This window comes from Hyaena hyaena, unplaced genomic scaffold (assembly GCF_003009895.1).
Source record: "Hyaena hyaena isolate Hyena2069 unplaced genomic scaffold, ASM300989v1 scaffold_91, whole genome shotgun sequence".
NCBI classification, from domain to species: domain Eukaryota; kingdom Metazoa; phylum Chordata; class Mammalia; order Carnivora; family Hyaenidae; genus Hyaena; species Hyaena hyaena.
In genome coordinates this window covers 729,946-746,949 of record NW_024080725.1, presented here as the reverse complement: position 1 = coordinate 746,949, position 17,004 = coordinate 729,946, and the positions used below count along the sequence as shown (strand labels likewise).

General features: G+C 54.9%; 1 protein-coding gene across 4 annotated transcripts in view; it reads right to left on the bottom strand.

Annotated features, from left to right (window-relative positions):
- The window catches only part of STEAP3 (STEAP3 metalloreductase), a 45,774-nt gene extending 29,526 nt beyond the window's left edge, over positions 1 to 16,248 (bottom strand). For 2 of the 4 annotated variants that reach the window (XR_005528847.1, XM_039234893.1), the window contains exon 1: positions 16,112 to 16,248. Coding sequence is in view for 1 of the 4 variants with exons in the window: in XM_039234893.1 (XP_039090824.1) it covers positions 16,112 to 16,205 (94 nt within the window). In the remaining 3 variants the exon portion in view is untranslated. Of the gene's footprint in view, positions 1 to 9,968; positions 10,000 to 10,134; positions 10,181 to 16,111 lie in introns of those variants that run through there. The other 2 variants (XM_039234894.1, XM_039234895.1) reach the window with 2 other exon arrangements.
- Between the last annotated feature and the right edge of the window lie 756 nt (positions 16,249 to 17,004).

Here is a 17,004-nt window from a genome sequence, read left to right as displayed (position 1 = left end):
CCTACTATGTACCCATTCTGGAAGGGGGCCAGAAGTTGGTCTAGCCTCTTGGGGCACTTAGGGGAGAGGCCAGTTATGCCCTGTGGTGAGGACAGAAGTGCTTTCATGAGGGCAAGCCCAGGCACTGGGGGGAGCCAGGGAGTGGCTTATCTCTGCCCAGTGAGGTCAGGGCGCTGGCGTGTGGGGGCAGCTGGCTCCCTAAGGGCTGGTTAATCCAGCCAGGCTGGAGGCTATCAGGCAGCGGCTGCTGCTGTATCTGCAGCCTCAGCGTCTGGGGCTGGGTGGCTTCCTGCTTTCCAGGGACACCTGGAGCTGCAAATCCTGGGGCCAGATGGATCTCCTGTGGGCTCTGGCTGCCCCCCCTCAACCCCCCATGCCAGAATCAGAGATCAGAGCCCCCAATCACTGGGCAGAATGAGATGCAGACGTGGGGAAAGGAGCAGAAGCACCCAAGACAAATAAGGGCAGTGCTGGGGGCTTCTGCCAAGGGGCTCAGCCCGCCTCACGGGCCTGCCTCCTGAGCTTGGTTGGAGATGCACGCTTCCCCAGCTGATGGGCCACTTTTTCAAAAAAGCTTCAGAGAGGCTCTCCCAGAGTCTCGGCAGCATCTTCCTCTGGGCTCCTAAGGGCCCTGAGAGTCAGCCTCCACCCTCCAAATGCTCTGTGTAGGGGAGGGCAATGCAATTACTTCCCACCCACCAAGGGCTGACTCCATGCAGACCTCTGACATTTGCAAGAACGCCTGAGAGCTCAAAAGGCTGGTCCAGGCAGCGCTGGGAGACCTCCTGGCCTCCTCCCGGCCCCTTAAAACACAGGGGACCTCGCGCACTTTCCATTTGGCACTTTACCACTGACTGCACATACTGGTTTGTTTTTCCACCACCCCACTCCAGTGGGGGTCGCTTCTTACTCATTTCTGTGTCTCTAGCACCTAGACTGGGGCCTGGCATCAACTAGGTGCTCGATTAATGTTCACGGCTTGAATGGCTTAACTGCTAGTGTCTGGGCCTTGCGGGCTCACAGTGTCCCTAGGAGTCCTGGCTGTTCTCAGAACCTAGCAGACCTTCCTGTACCCCGTGGTGATTAAACACGACCATGAATTTCTAATCCCTACCACAGCCCGATCATGTTGTCAGACCCGGCCACCCATTTCAGTCTTTGATACACTTAATCACTCAAAGACTTATTAGGCACAGATGAGTTTAAACACAGACTCACGCAGCTCTGGCCGAAGTGGAATATCAAACACCAGAGGTGAGGCATATCGGGGTACAGCCTGGCACATGGGTACCCATGAAAGAGGGCTTTGGGGATGCTGAAACAATGGCTCCAGGGCCTATGGGCTTCTGACCCAGGAGGAAACCATCATTCAAAATGGTCTGCCCAGCCTGCCTGAGGGATGTCCAGGTGAGAGCCCTGGCTGTGGCCACCTGACTTAGACCTCATGCTTTTTCCTGCCAAGGTCACAGATTTAATCTTTTTGCCTGGAAAGCCCCATCCCTCCAAATGACAAAATTCAAGGTCCGGCAGAAAGGTGACCTTTTCTGCGAAGCCCTCACACTACCTCCTCTTCAAGACAGAACGAATCCCTGCTCTCTGAGCCTCATGACTCTCTGCAGCACAGATACCAGGATGGGGCCAGCATACAACGATGGCTACTTTCCCTTAGGAGTAGATGGTGATGGGGTCCCTGACCCCCCACCCATCTCCATCACCCCTCCCCAGGCGCTAATGTTGATAGTAAAACTAACACCCTTTGATATATATATTTCATATTGCTATTCCTGGTCAGGTAAAATGAATAACAGCTTCTGTAAAACCTTTCCCATTTTATGAATCTGAAAGAAACAAGCTCAGTAAAAAGCTGGCTACTTGCTATGCAAATAGAAGCAGCTTACGGGAAGTCTTCTAGTTCCCCCTGCGTTCCCCACAGGACTGCCCCTAAAGTTACATCATGTAGAAATTCCGGGCATCCCCAGCGCTGTGAGGTCCACCCTCACTTAACAGAGGCAGTGGGACAGTCACAGCCCAGCACCTAGCAAGAGCCTGGCACGTGGCACATCTGCAATAATCAGGAGTCAGAGGAAAGGCAGACACTGGGTGGTGCGGCCAGACTCCGAGTGTGGAGAGATCCTGACCGTGAACTTGCACTTCTCGGGGGCTGGCCTGCATACAGCTATCATGATTTCCATTTTGCAGATGAGAAAACTGAGGTTCACTGAAGCCTTTCTTAAGGTCCGCAAGTTGACTCTTGCCCTCGTCCCACCTAGTCCCTGCATGCAAGCAGCCTCCAGGGTGGTGAGGCCAGGCAGCTCGTGCTGTGGGCATGAGTAATAGCCAGTCACCAGGTCTGCACGGGGTTCGGCGGGGAGGGGGGTTTGTTCCCTTCCTCCCGCCTTTCCATCCGCCCTACTGAGCTGCCCAAACTCACAAGTTCCAGCCTCTCATTCTCAGCTATTTCTGCAAATCCAGGGCTGCCCTTTATCCTAGATCCCAAACCACGCCAGCTGGGTCCCAGGCCCTCCCTCTCCCTCAGCCTGAAGGGTCCCAGAGGCAAGAAGGAGGCTCCGCCTGGGTCCAGGCACCCACCCCAGATCCCTCACAGCTGACCTGAGTGGCGACAGGGCAAAGGAAGTCAGTCTCAAACCAGGGTTTAAAAGCTGGGTTAGAGCCGCGCACATCTTAATTGGTACATTTCTATTTTCTCTGTGGGCATTGTTCCTTTCTGATGGCCTCTTACAAACATTTTACTGTCGTCTTTCTTACACTACTGCCTGGAATCGTTATTTAGACATCATAAAAAATAAAACCATTATATTTTTAAAGAAAGGCTGAGAATTCCTACAAAAGAGAATACAAAAAGCTTGGGCAGGTGCACACACACACAGGCCCATCCACACATATATCTACGTGCAAGTTTAGTCTGCCAGAAAAAAAAAAGGTTTCTCACCATACCGCTTTGCACAGAAGTGAATGAATAATTGATAGGGCTTTTTCCAAACACTGAGAATTTTTAAATCATTCTAGAAAAATCCGGTTCGATTACTTACAGCCGCAGTTCTGCACTAAACCAACTCAGAAACAGTTACCAATAAGTAAAGTGTACAATTCCCAAAGGGCCAGCCTTCCACGGACTTGCATCGTAAACATGAACATCTTTTTTTTGATCCATCAGAGCCCACAAAGCCACTGCTCTCACTAACTGAAGGCACCATCCAATCCATCCACGAACCCTTGACTTTGAGAAAGGTTCCCGACTTTACAGACAGATGATGATGTTTCCCACTTTATTTGGGCAAGAACTTCATCTCACTGCACTCTTTACCACCAGTTCCAAATGAGCGGTGCCTGAGCTGAGGTCAAGTTCTTGCGACTCCCTGAGAGGCTGGGGCATGCGTAAGTGGGCCCGGGGTTGGTGGCACTTGTGGGAGAGGCCCACGTGCCACCATGCCACCCTGGATCTGTGCCCTAACCGCACTCACCAACAATGGGCTGATGCGACATCTTGCCAACACCAGTGTCAGAAGCAGGAGTCCCCTGACGGCCCCACTGGGATCCAGGCCACCGCTTCTCACTCGGTCTCCCTCCGATGCGTGGGCAGCGGGACTCTGACTCAGAAGGCAGGGCTCAGGCTGACCCTCACAGGAGAGGGCCCTGCCGGGCCTGGACAGCTGCCCCCCCCCCCCCCCCCCCCCCCCCCCCCCCCCCCCCCGGGCCTACATGCCAGCTCCTGGCCACAGGGACTGGCCCGGGAGTGCTGACTGATGCTTGGTTACAGACTGCACTGCAAGATAGCCCTTCTGGTTGATGCTTCCTGTTTAGGGAGGAAACTTCACTGGTGATAATTAGTGGCTCAGACTGCAGCATCTTTGCCACAGGATCTGAGGCAGGACAGCCAGCAGAGCCCACAATGCATCAAATGAGTACGTGTCATCCAACGCAGGGTGGGCCACCTCCCCGTGTGTGTGTGTGTGTGTGTGTGTGTGTAAGAGAGAGACAGAGAGGTACATTTACTCTTCAAATTACAAAGCCAAACATAACGGCCGCAGAAAGTGGCAATTTATCAATTGCTCTGGGGGTGATTTATTGCAATCACTGCCGCGTCTTTGGCTTGTGATTGTTTTCTCAGCATTTTGTGCCAACGAAGGCTTCGTGGTGGCCTTTATTTGCCTGTCGGTACCCACAGTGTGGTGACAGCAGGAGCCACAGACAGAAGACAGCACTGTCACGGGGCAAAGCATGGGTGGGATGTGCCTTCCTGCTGCTGCTGGCTTTTCTAGTGACCCCAGAGGCAAGGCTGATGGCACGGAGGGAGGCCAGAGGTTTGGAGGCTTTTTATCATTGACATTAATGACACCAAATCCAGGCTTAGGACAAGTATATGCAACTGCTTTCAACCAGTTTGAAAACTGGTGATCTCGGAAAACGGGAGCTTTGGGTAACCCTGGGTGTCTGGATAAGCAGAATACCACGGCCGGGCTCCGGGCAGGCTCACTCTGTTTTTACAAGCAGTAGAACAGCGCCTGCATGGCCGTCTCAGTGCTGTGGCCCAGGGTCCTGTCTCCTCCACCAGAGAGAAACCTCCTGCGGGCAGCGGTATTCTTCAATCTCCCGAGTCCAGCAACAGCCGGTCCACACAGACAGACCTCCCCTGCCTTAGCTCATCTTCCATTCCCTCCTTTCTAGTCTCTGCCACCCCCCACTTCTGCCAATGTACATTACCTCCACCTTACGTCTTGACATCTGGTCCAGCCAAATCCCCCCTCCTCAGGCATTGAAGACACCTCCCAGCACCCCCAGCCCTGCAATGGTCTCTCCTGGCTCCGCATTCACAGAGGCTCGAAGCAGACAGACCTGGGTGTGAATTCAGATTCAGCTGCATCAGCAGTGTGATCTTGGGCAGATTCCTTTCCTTCTCTGTTCTGATGATTAAGTAAAACAGTGAAAGTGAAAGCCCCCAGACCCACATCTCAGGGCTGCTTTGGTTTACACATTTCCTGCATTTCCCTGTGGGCCGCTCACTGCATGCTGTTCTGGAATCTTCTCCCTCTGCATGCCTGGGGGTGCTGCGGGCGGTCACTCAGCTTCCCAATCAGACTGTAAGCTCTCTGAGGGCAGAGAGCTGGCGCGGCCCTGTGCAGCCACACAGCCCTGCTGAGGGTACTCTGCTGTGAGGCCCCAAGATGCCTTCGGGCTGATGGGGCTCAGGCGGTGTTGTCTAAAGGTAGTGAGTGCAGTGGGATCGCCGTGAACACGGGATCACAGGGGAGCTTAGGCGGCAGGTTTCTAGGCAGTCCTAGCCTCCCCAGCCCCTCCCACCCCCGCTGCTGCCCCGATTCAGCAACTGGGAAGGGCTCAGCATCCTCTGTTCCTACCGAAGCTTCTGGGGGGGCTCCCACCCCTTTGAAGAGGTTGTACTGTCAGGAACTCATACTTTTCTTAAGAAAGCAAACCCTCCAGGCGTGGCTGGGCAGGAGCACGCCCACAGTTCGGACAGGGGTCCAGGTCAGCTGTGACTTGTCTCCTGGGGCTTTCAGTGAGCCCTCAGCTGTACCCTGAGCTCCCCTGCTCCCTTGTCACCCACAGCCATGCTAGATTAGAACATTCAAGAAGAACCATAGCAAAGGTTACAGGAAGACAACAGGCCCAAGAGGCGACACACAACAACAGAGCATTGTCAGCCTTCCAATCCGGGAGCAGCAGGAGGGCAGGGCTTTCCTGGACAGAAGTCCCCAACTCCCAACACGATCTTTGGCGGCCCCGCCCAGCACCGGCCTGTTTCCTTCCCTTCCAGTTCCAGCCGCTACCTTATCTCTGACCAGTCCGGAGCCACCTGCAGGGACCAACCACAAAGGGTCTTACTTCTCATGGCTGCTCACTGGACGGTGGCGACTGGATGCCCCACCCCGCCCACCGTATCCCACGTACAGGCCTGGCTGGTCACGCAGCCTCGGCATGGCCCCTCAGATTCCAAACCTCAGATTCCAGAGCACCCTAGTGATGCTACAGTCACCCTATCTTCACGCAGATGTCACCTGTAGGGCCCATGTCACAGCCCATACCCTCCTGCTGTACGCCTGAAAATGATTCACCTTCAAAGAGACCCTCACCCCGACTGCAGGACATACTGTCACCTCCCAAGCCCGCCAGTAAAGTTACAAGCCTACCCTCTGCCCAGCCTGATGGCCGCACCACAAGCATCGGGTGTTAAGCACCGGGAAGGGTCATCCTCCACAGGCCCCAGCACGCTGGCTTGGAGAAACCTGACATCTTCTCCGATAACTGAGATGGCCCATTTGCCAGCCCCTATACCTCTGATGGACTTTATTATCTTGCAGCTCTATTTTCTTACAGGTTAATCTCCTAATCGGATAGCTCTGGAACACTTAGGAATGGGTTTGCTGATACTCCACCTGGCTCTCATTAGGCAGACGAGAGTGAGGCAGGAAGAAGTTAGTGCCTGATTGCAGGACAATTAGTGCCCACCTGTTGCACATTCTGCCAGGTGACTGTGATTTATGAGGACCCACTGATTGGGAAGAGCTGAGCAGCCGGTAATTCTCCAGTGCTCCGGGGGCGGAGAGACACCTTCTGCCCAGGTTGAAGTGACAAAGGCAGGCCTTTTCTGATCCTGCACAAGTCAGCATTCAGTCGCCGCTCCCGCCCTGATTGCACACATGTTGGTCAGTAACCCCAGCTAGGCTCTGCCGTCTCTGGGTTCGGATCCTGGCTCGCATGAGCTGTGAGACCTGGGCCTCCATGATGCTGAGCCCCCTCACTTCTAATCAGAACTAAGCAGGGGGCGCCTGGCTGGCTCAGCTGGTTAAGTGTAGGACCCTTGATTTCAGCTCAGGTCACGATTTTGTGACTTCAAGCCCCGCACAGGGCTTTGCGCTGACTATGCAGAGCCTACTTGGGATTCTCTCTCCCCCTACCTTGCTCATACTCTCTTTCTCTCAAAATAAATAAAGACTTAAAAAAAATAAGTGGAGAGTGTGGGTTTTTGCAGCATTAGAAATGACAATGGACACTCATCTCACCAGAAGTGGGACTCAAGTCTTGAGTGCCTAGCACCAAGATGGTGTTCATACATGTTTGTTGAATGAATATATATATATAAATAAGTATATATATGAGCATATACATATATAAGCACATATATATGTATATATAAGCTAGTAGTTAAGAGCTTCTCAAGTTTGGGGTGGAAAGAATGAAGTCTCGTGTTTACCTGGGAAAATGACATCTACCTCCTTAAGAGACTTAAAGGTTCAAATGTGCTTATGCATATACAACACTTGGGGCCTGACAGGTGGGGAACTGAATGTTCAGTGATGATGACTGTCATTTCAGGTGTGATCCAAGCAGCGTCCGTGGCATGCCAAGGAGGTGAAGGGCTGACCTGTAGACATCTGGGCAGGTCGGAGAGCTGGCAGGCCCAGCCGCAGAGGGCAGCAGGAGGAAATGAGAATTCTGTAGTCAAATGTCTGAAAACCACCTAGAGTGGCCTGCCCCCATGCCTTCGCTCCCTGCTCCAAGTTCTGTAACCTCCACAGCCTCCTGGATTCGGGACGAGTTGGCAAGGACAGGATCTGAGTGGGAAAAGAGCCCCCCTCCCCCCAACCCCTGGGAGGGAGGAAAAGAGCCAGCTTGGCTTTGGTTTTTAATAACTGCTTTAAAAGGCAAGCTTCCTGGTTTTAAATCAAGAGGCCCGTTCTCGGTCCAGATGCTAGAAAGCAATTTCACGGAGCACTCATCTTCTGCAGCTTGGGCCACCCAGGCAAGGGAGACGTGGCCACGATGCCAGTGGGGAGGGCGGGAAAGGGTAGAGCCAGCCTCAGAGAGCCAGGACATCACCGCAGAGCCTGCGTGCCAACCTGCCTGAGTGTTCTTTTGCAGCCTGGACAGGGAGTGAGGCAGGAGGCCCGGACTTTTCCTCCCAGTCTAGAAGGCACAGGCATTAAGCAGGAAGCCTCGAACCTTGAGCCCCGCGGCCAGCTCTACAACACAGAAGAGGATGTGGAGGCCATTCTCTGGGTTTTAGCTACCCTTTTCTAGTGAACTGAGGGGCTCGGACTGGAAGAGCAATGAGCCTCAAAGGTCCCCGGCTGATTAACACTCAAATCCTGGGGGAAGTGGGGAGGATCTGATATTTACTGCACTCCTAAAACTCATCACTTCACACAACTAATCCCTCAGCCAGGCATCACTGTCACTTTTATAGAGATAGCGAGTGTGGCATCCCTTAGCAAGGTTTTCCAGATGAAGCAGCAAGTGCGGAGAGCTGAGGACTGGGCCAAGGTCACGTGGTAAAGAGCCGAGCTTCACACTCGGTTCCACCTGACTGCAAAGCCAGGGGCTCCCACCTACCCCTCCCCCCGCCCCCACCTCCCCCACAGCTTAGGTGCACACCTTTGGACCACAGTCATTAACTCTCACTTCTTAGTTACCAGGAGCCCTGCCCAATACTCTGATAAGTGCAAGGAGGGAAGGGCCATGGGGCAAGGACAGGAAATGAACTGGACAGGTCACATCTGTGATCCCAGGGTGACCACAGGTCCTGGGGAGCTCAGCAGGCTTGGGACTGGCTGTCCCACCTCCTAGTGAACAGGTGGCCCGGAATGAGCTCTGTGCTGGCTCTGAGGTCACCCCATGCCGACACCAGGCCTTCCCCCATGTTGCCCGGCTAAGGCCACCTGCCCATCATTCAAGACCTCCTTCAGGAAACCATCTAAACCTCACTGATGCCCCCTGCCCCACTAAGTCCATTTACCCATCAGACAATGATCCAGCACCTGCTCCAAGCTGCCCCATTACCCCCCTCCCCATTTCCACAGGCCACCAGGGATGGAGACAGGCACAGAGATGAGCAAGACAATCTCGGTCCTCCAGGTGCTCCTGGCTGGGTACAGGGCAGGGGTCATGAAGACCCAGATTCAGTCAGTGGTGGATGGGATCTAGGCATCTGTATTTTTAACCAACCAGGCAGGTGGCTGAGGGGAGGCACACCCCTGTGAGACCCTTTGGCCTTGTGAATCTCCTGGACCCCAGTACTGCATTTTCTGGGCTGCCACCTCTGAGAACGTGCCCTGTCAGTCCCACCAGCAGGCTGTAAGTCCGATAGATCTGTGTGCAAATCCCTATTTCTGCAACTTGTTACCTGCGTATCTTTGCCAAAAATACCTGTGCTTTTTGAGGCTCAGTTTCCCCATCTGTAACGAGATGACAGCCGTGCCTTCCTGTCCTGAGGATTAACTGGGACAGTGCCTGCATAGCAAGCTTCTTGGCACAGATAAATGCACAATAAATGTCCGCTATTAATTATATCATCACTGCACTCTGACGGACAGAAATACTTCCCTGGGGCTATTTCCAGAACCCCACTTCTAGAGTCTGTTTCGGAGGCGGCCCTGGACACCTGAGAGGCCTTTCGGTGCCCTCTGCCAGGGCTCCTGCACGACCTGCCCTCATTTTCTCCCTGGCTTCCGCCTCTTGGCCCCCAAAGACATTATTAGCTTCGTGCACCTTCCCTTTCATCTACCCGGAGCGCCCAAAGTTCCAACCACACCCCTGTGGGCAGCCTGCCCCCAGGTTTCGGGGAAATAGGCAGGAGGGTTGAGTTTCCAAGGCAAGAGCTCACGGCCAGAGGCAGCCACTGGTCAGCCTGGCCCCTTTCAGTCCAAGGTCGGGCGCCCCGCCCCGGTCGGCCTGTTCCGCAGGGGCTGACAAGCGCCTGGGAGGCCCCGCGGGTAAGGTCCCGCCCATCGCTCCCCGCCCGTCCCTGACAACCGCCGGCCGGAGCCTCGGGGACCTAGGACCTGCGCACTTGGCGGGTCCGCAGGGCTGCAGCCCGGGTCCGGACGCGCGTTCTCACTAGTCCCGCCCCGGGCAGGGCGCCCCCGGCCCTGCCTCCCTGCACCGCGCACGCGGCTGGCGTCCCCAGGGAGCAGGCGCGCAGAGTGGGGGACCTGGGATCCGGGTCCTCTGCCGCCAGGCGCACGTGGCGCGGTCGCAGCGGCCCCGGTGGCCCGCAGACGCGTGGTGGCGCCCGGCTTCGGAGCGGCGGTGGCGCAGGGTGCAGCAGGGGTCCCAGGCACACAGCCCCGCGAAACGCGGCGGAGGGTGGTCACTCACCAATCCGGCGCGCCGCTCCGAGCAGCGGCTGCGGCTGAAGGTCCGCGGGGGAGGCGGTGGCTCGGCCCGGAGGCTCCTCCTCTCCCGGAGCCCCGCCCGCCCCCGGGGACGGACCTTTGGGGGAGGTGGCCGCCCGCCCGCGCGTCCGCCTCTGGTAATCAGCCTCAGCCGCCGCCCCCAGGACCGCAATCGGGGAGCTGCAGGGTCCTCCATCCTCCCGGCCCTGCAGCCCGGCGGCTGCGCCCGACGACCCTCCGCCCCCGGGCCCGGCGTTCAGAGCCAGCCCGCCCACTTCCTGATCTACTTCCCCTCCCTCCTCCCTGCCGGGGGAAAGTGTGCAAAACTCCGGGGCGCCACTTAAGGAGGATAGTGAGGGCCCTGAAGACCAGGGCTGACTTCTGTGTCCCGCTTCCTTAATCTGAGGGACACCTCCAATCCACCTGCCATTTTATAACCGAGGGTGCGTGGATGGTAAGAGGCCAAAGGTCAGGTTGGATCCTGCTTCCCTCTTTTTTGTAAAGGAAGCAGGCAACAGAGGCCTCTTCTCAGCAAGGCAGTACAATGGTCCTGACACATCTCTGTCCCTTGTCCACACTTAGGGCAGACTTTTGATCCTTGCCCATGGTCCTCAGGTTTCAAGGCCTCAGAGCTGGTGGAGGGCCCTTGGGACCAGCTGCTGGGGGAAATGGAAATTTGACTTCTGTCTAGACTTCCTGGGCCCCCAAACACTGCCTTGCCCCTGAGAAAGGGGGCCCCAACACTGCCTGTCCCCTCCCTTCCCCCATATGGGTGGCATTACAGCACCGCAGTGAGGCGGCTGTAAGGTGGGAATACTTTGGGGTATCTTTCTAGAGGTGCGTGTGCCCACCTGAAGCCCTTTCTCATCTGCGGCCTCATAGCAGGTTGCTGCTGATCCATTCCCCTCCCTTTACAGGTGAAGATGAAGGTGCTCTGGTTAGGTAGGGCACTGTTGGCATTAAGGCCCCTCATCTTCTGGGAGGCTGATTGGGGGGTGGGGGTTCCAGGCCCCTGGGACTCTGTCTAGAATATGCCTGGAGGAAGGGGGGCATGTATTCCATCAGCCCTTGATAAAGGCCTTCAGATTACTCCAGGGAGCTAAGCTGGGCCAGAGCGATAAACCCTGGGGAAGAGTTATCTGAGCCCTGCAAATCAACCCCAAAGAGCACAATGGGGGTGGGGAGGGGGTTGCTCTGAGAGGCCTCTTCTCCCCACTCCCCATCCCCAGCCCGAGATCCACCCCTGAGAGCCAGAGCCTGCTCTCCCCTCCATAGGTTTCCTCCTGCCTAGAATACCCTCTACCCCCAGCTCTCCGGAGCCCAGATCCTCTCCTGCCTCTTTCTGCCCCACCCCCCACCCCAACACAACACCCCCTCTGAGCTCCTGTGGCAGTTCTCCAGGTCCCTTTTCCATTCAACACTCAAGGAGTCCTGGCAGACCACACAGGGTTCCAAGTGCCAGGGACCCAGGTGCCCCATGCCTGGTCCCTGCCCTTGGATGGTGGGCTGCTGCCACAGTGCCTTATAAACTTCGGGAAGGTAGGAGCCCATCCCTAGCCCCCTTTGGTGGCCCCCACGCACTGGGTGCTGGCCATCTCTGAGCATCCTTCCCACAATACCCGTGGATGCCACGAGGAGACTGTGCTTGAGAAATGGAGGCTCTCAGAGGTCCCCCAGCGTCCTTGGAGGGACCCTTGGGTGTGCCCAGCATCCTTCCAAAGACACCCGGTGGGCCTGTTTGTGGGGCTCCCCAGGAGTTGGAGAGAGATGAAGGCTGGCCTGGCAGAGGGCTACAGAGGTGGGGGATGTCCTAAGGGGAGCATGAACTTCCGCAGGAGAACATCCAGGGACCTGAAAGGGACAGGAGGTAGGTAGGTGAATGCCCTGCTGAGGCTCAAGTGCTTAAGTAGACAGACACCACCCACGCTGTTGGCCTTTGGCGCTTTGCTTGTCTGTCTCCCCCTGGATTGGGAGCATATTGAGTGGAAGCTTATCTGGCACGGGATCTGGTGTGGATGAGGGCTCAAGAAATGTTTCCTGACTATTTGGGTGGGGGGCAAACTTTCGGAAGCAGATGAGCTCTGTCCTGATCTAGGGGAGAGGACAGTATGTTAACATTGGCTGAGCACCTCCTCTGTGTCAGCCTCATGTCTGGTCAGGCCGAGAACAGAGCCATCCTTTCTACATGTTCAACAGATCCTGTTACTTCTCCACTCCACCCTCCCCACCCCCATCCTGCCACAGTGGCCTCCTTCCTTTTCCCCAGATAGATCAGGCAGGGTCCTCAGGCCAATGGATAGGTCAGACAGGGTCCTCAGGCAGGCCACAGCACTTGTCATTTCCTCTGACTGGACCCTGGACGTCCCTATGGTGCTCCCTTCCTTTTTCAGGTCCTAGCTGAAATATCATCTCTGTAAGACCTACCCCATCACCCCCCCTCCCAGCCCCCATCCATGTACCGTGCCGTATTTCTTTTCTTTTTTTAAAAAAATGTTCATTTTTGAGAAAGAGCAGGGAAGGGGCGGAGAGAGAGGCATACAGAGGATCTGAAGGCAGCTCTGTGCTGACAGCGGAAAGCATGAAGGAGGGCCTGAACTCACGAACTGTGAGATCACGACCTGATCCGAGGTTCAGATGCAAAAGGGTTTCCTCCCTAACATGCTCTAAAACACACTCTTCCTGTTTGATGTTTATTAAAACTGTGCCCTCCCACAGAAATGCGAGCCCCCCCTCCACCCTGGGCAGGGAGTTCTGTCTGCCTCGTTCCCTTCTACATCCCCAGTGTCTAGAACAGTGCCTGGCACATGGTTGTTGAGTGCACGAATTCTCACCCTTCTTTACCTCCTCCGGCATCTCTGGGAAGCTTCCCCAGTGGCTCCGACCTCCTCTGCTACCCTCCTTTGCCTGTCCCCAGAACTAGCACGGTGCTGGGACACAGGAAGTGCTCAGAATACGCACGGTTGGAAGTCTCGGCCTAGAGTTGCTGAATATTCTCTTCACAGAGCCCCAGGGGTCAGCCTTCTGAGATAGCCCTTTTCTCTGAAGACAAGGCCAGCCCTTTGGCTAAGAAGACGAGAGTATCCAGGAAGAGAATCTAGGTTCATCGCCTTCTTGGGCCAGAGAGAAGAACGTTGTGCACTTTCAGCTTCTTGGATCGATCCAGCATCTGTAGGCTGGGATGGAGCCCATCCATTTCACAAGACAAACATCCTAATTGACTATGGGGAGCTGGCCACGAGAAGCCGTGTGCCCAATGTACTCTGACACCTGGGAGCCAGGCCACCTGGATCTAGTCCTGTTGAGATCCTCACCAGGGCTGTCCTCCAAGCCTCTGGGCACAGGGAGCCACTCCCCCATGTGATGGAGGGAACGGGGCTGCAATTCGGGGTGGGGGATCCCAAGGGTGATTTGGGCAAATGGGGGGATTTCTCTGCCACTGTGATGACTCAGTGGGTCATGAATGGATCACATCAGAACCACCCAGAGCAGAAGCAGCGGCAGGTGATAGGAACAGTCTGTGAGGAAGAGGCCCGGAAGGGGGAGGCAAGCTGGCAAAAGTATGCCTGGGGCCTGGGATTTAAACTTATAGACTGTTTCCACTTCGCACCTTATTTTGAACCAATATTGGATGACATTATAAGATGTGGCTTACACGGCACTGGGACCCCCACCCCTGCACCTCAGAACTTGATACTCTGGTGTAAGGCTACCCTTCTTTTTTAAGTTTATTTGTTTATTTTGAGAGAGAGAAAGAGGGGGGAGGGGCAGGGAGAGCGAGAGGGAGAGCCCCAAGCAGGCTCCACGTTGTCAGCACAAAGCCTTTTCAGGGCTTGATCTCACGAACCATGAGACCGTGACTTGAGCTGAAATCAAGAGTTGGACACTTAGCTGACTGAGCCACCCAGGCACTGTGAGACTGCCCTTCTTCCAGTCCTCTGTTGAAACATAGGCCCTCCCAAGAGGAAAAAGCTCTCTGAGCTCAGTGGAATGAGCTGTATATCCACAGGAGATTTAACTGTGGCCAGCACAAGAGTGTGGAGAAGGTTCTAAAGGCAAGTACTAGAAGGGGAGTGTGGAGGGGTGGACAGGAGCAACCATTCCTCTAAGGGAGCTCACTAGCACTTAGTAGGTACTTAACTCTTTGTGTAAGATCAAGTGTCTTGGCTTGTGACTAGACTGACCACTGAGAAGTAGGAAGCTGGGCCAGTACCTCCAGGGAGCATCCAATGAGCCCAGAAGAATCCATCTATGGTAGCATTATCACTGCCTTTCAGTTGGAGTTTGCAAAGGCACATAACTGGAGAAGTCTGGGTTTTAGTTTATTTATTTTTTATTTTTTTAAAAAAAATTTAACGTTTTTTATTTATTTCTGAGAGAAAAACAGCGTGAGAAGGGGAGGGTCAGAGAGGGAGACACAGAATCTGAAACAGGCTCCAGGCTCTGAGCTGTCAGCACAGAGCCCGATGCGGGGCTCGAACCCAGGAGCAGTGAGATCATGACCTGAGCCTAAGTTGGACACTTAACCGATGAGCCACTCAGGCGCCCCATGGGTTTTAGTTTAGTCCCTTGTTCCACACGCGGTGCCTGTGATGGCCTGGGGGTGGGGTAGGGGTGGGGGTTTAGAATCGCAGAGTCTCAGGCCCGCCCCAGATGTCCTGAATCAGAAGTGCATTTCAACAAGATCCGCGGAAGATTACATGTATCTTCAAGTTTGAAAGAGACGTGGTACAAATGAAACCAGCAACTTCTTGAACACTGGGGTCAAGGCCAATGATCAGAAACCTTTACCAGACAGCACTCACCTCACTGAGTGGCACTTTAATACCGTATCCTTTGCTTTCTCAGAGTCTCTGATGAGTCAAATCTGACTCCATCTGCTTCTGAATTTGTATAAATAGGGAGTAAATGACCTTGTCCTTCACAACACTCAATGCCCCTTATACAAAGCTCCAAGAAGAGAAATGTACGATAAGTATGCTTCCTCCTTTCCAGTAAGTGATACTCTTTCCCTTTGTACCATGGGGACCAGGATACTCAGATGCATCTTCATGACTACCTTATCCTTAGTGAATATATTTAAGTTCCTCTTTATTTTCCTCTAGTCTGTGATGGTGTCACCATTACGATTAGCCTTATCGTTAAACTTTTTCGCTATAAGCTATCTTAAGTTGCTTTTGGAAAAAGCCAATTGTGTAAGCAAAGAAAATAGGAAACATCCCTGTGCCCCAGTGGGCCATCCTTTCTCCCCCTTGATGGCCGTCACCCTTTCATGGCAGGAGCAGGGTCATGGCATGCCCTCCACTGGAATTTTGAGAAAAGAACAGAGCAGTAGGGAGAAGGAGGTGCCTTTGAACTTCAGCCGTGTGGTACCAAGGAAAGAAAATCCAACCAGGAGGGGCGCCTGGGTGGCTCAGTCGGTTAAAGCGTCTGACTTCGGCTCAGGTCACGATCTCACGGTCCATGGATTCGAGCCCCGCGTCGGGCTCTGTGCTGACTGCCAGCTCAGAGCCTGGAGCCTGTTTTCAATTCTGTGTCTCCTTCTCTCTCTGACCCTCCCCTGCTCATGCTGTCTCTCTCTAAGAAACAAATAAAACAGGGGCGCCTGGGTGGCTTAGTCGGTTGAGCGTCCGACTTTCGCTTAGGTCATGATCTCGCGGTTCGTGGGTTCGAGCCCCGCGTCGGGCTCTGTGCTGACTGCCAGCTCAGAGCCTGGAGCCTGTTTCAGAGTCTGTGTCTCCCTCTCTCTCTGACCCTCCCCTGCTCACGCTGTCTCTCTCTCTCTCCTAGAAATAAATAAATAAATAAATAAATAAATAAATAAATAAGAAAAATAAATAAAACATTAAAAGAAAAGAAAGAAAACCCAATTAGCTAGGGGTCGGGCAGGGGCAGGGGGACCGTGATAAAGTGCTCACACCGTGCCCCTTCCTGCTTCCTCTGTGCCCATCCACAGATCTCACCTGATTGGGAGTGCAAGGTACTGTCGTTCGTGCCAGGGGCCTCCTTGCAGGCCGGGGCAGACGGACCCCGTTCGGCAGAGCCCTCAGTAGCCATCTCCCCACGTGCTGCTCCTTCAGCGGCTGGGTTCCCAGGTGGGCCGTCTGCACTCAGCTCACTCACGGACAGCGCAAGGGGTAGGGTCGGGGTGAGGGGGTGGGCGGAGAAAGTCAGGTGGGGGTGGGCAGAGAGAGTCAGGTGAGGCTGCTCAAGGACAGGAGTGTCGCAGGCAGCTCCACAGGGCAGAGGTGGGGTCACTGACCTTGGGCTCATCTACAAACACTCTGTGGCCAGCCGCTGAGATAAGCTCTTCCCCCACCTGGGGATGTGTTTGAACCTGCTCAGTTCTGGTCCGTGGGTCTTGGCTTTCAAGGAAGGGTGATGGAAGGAAAGTGACGAGTAGATGCTGAGGCCCCACCTTGAGGCCAGCGCTGTGCTGCCTTTAAATCGCTCCATGTAAGCCTCCCTGCCAGGTGAATGGGATCAGGCCCAATTTTCAGATGAGGAAGGTGACCTGCTTGGCCTCATGCCCTAAAGAAATGGCAGAGCTGGGATTCGAACCAGGCCCCCCTGACTACCTTTGCCTCACTAAGTGGAAAGCTCCTGTGGGCCATGGCCAGTGCATCTTTGGTGATCCCCGTGAGTGCCAAGGACTGGGCAGGGGCAGTCTGAATGGCGTGACCAGAGGGGGTGAGCCACGGAGTGGGCTCTCTCCCAGACCGTCCTCACAGTGCCCGCCTGCCCTGCGTAGGTGACCTTCCATCAAGCTGTCCCCAGCCAGGCACAGGGTCTCCTGGGAGTGGGAGGGGGCTGGGCTTGGTCTCTGAAAGCATCTGGAGGGTAAGAAAACACACCG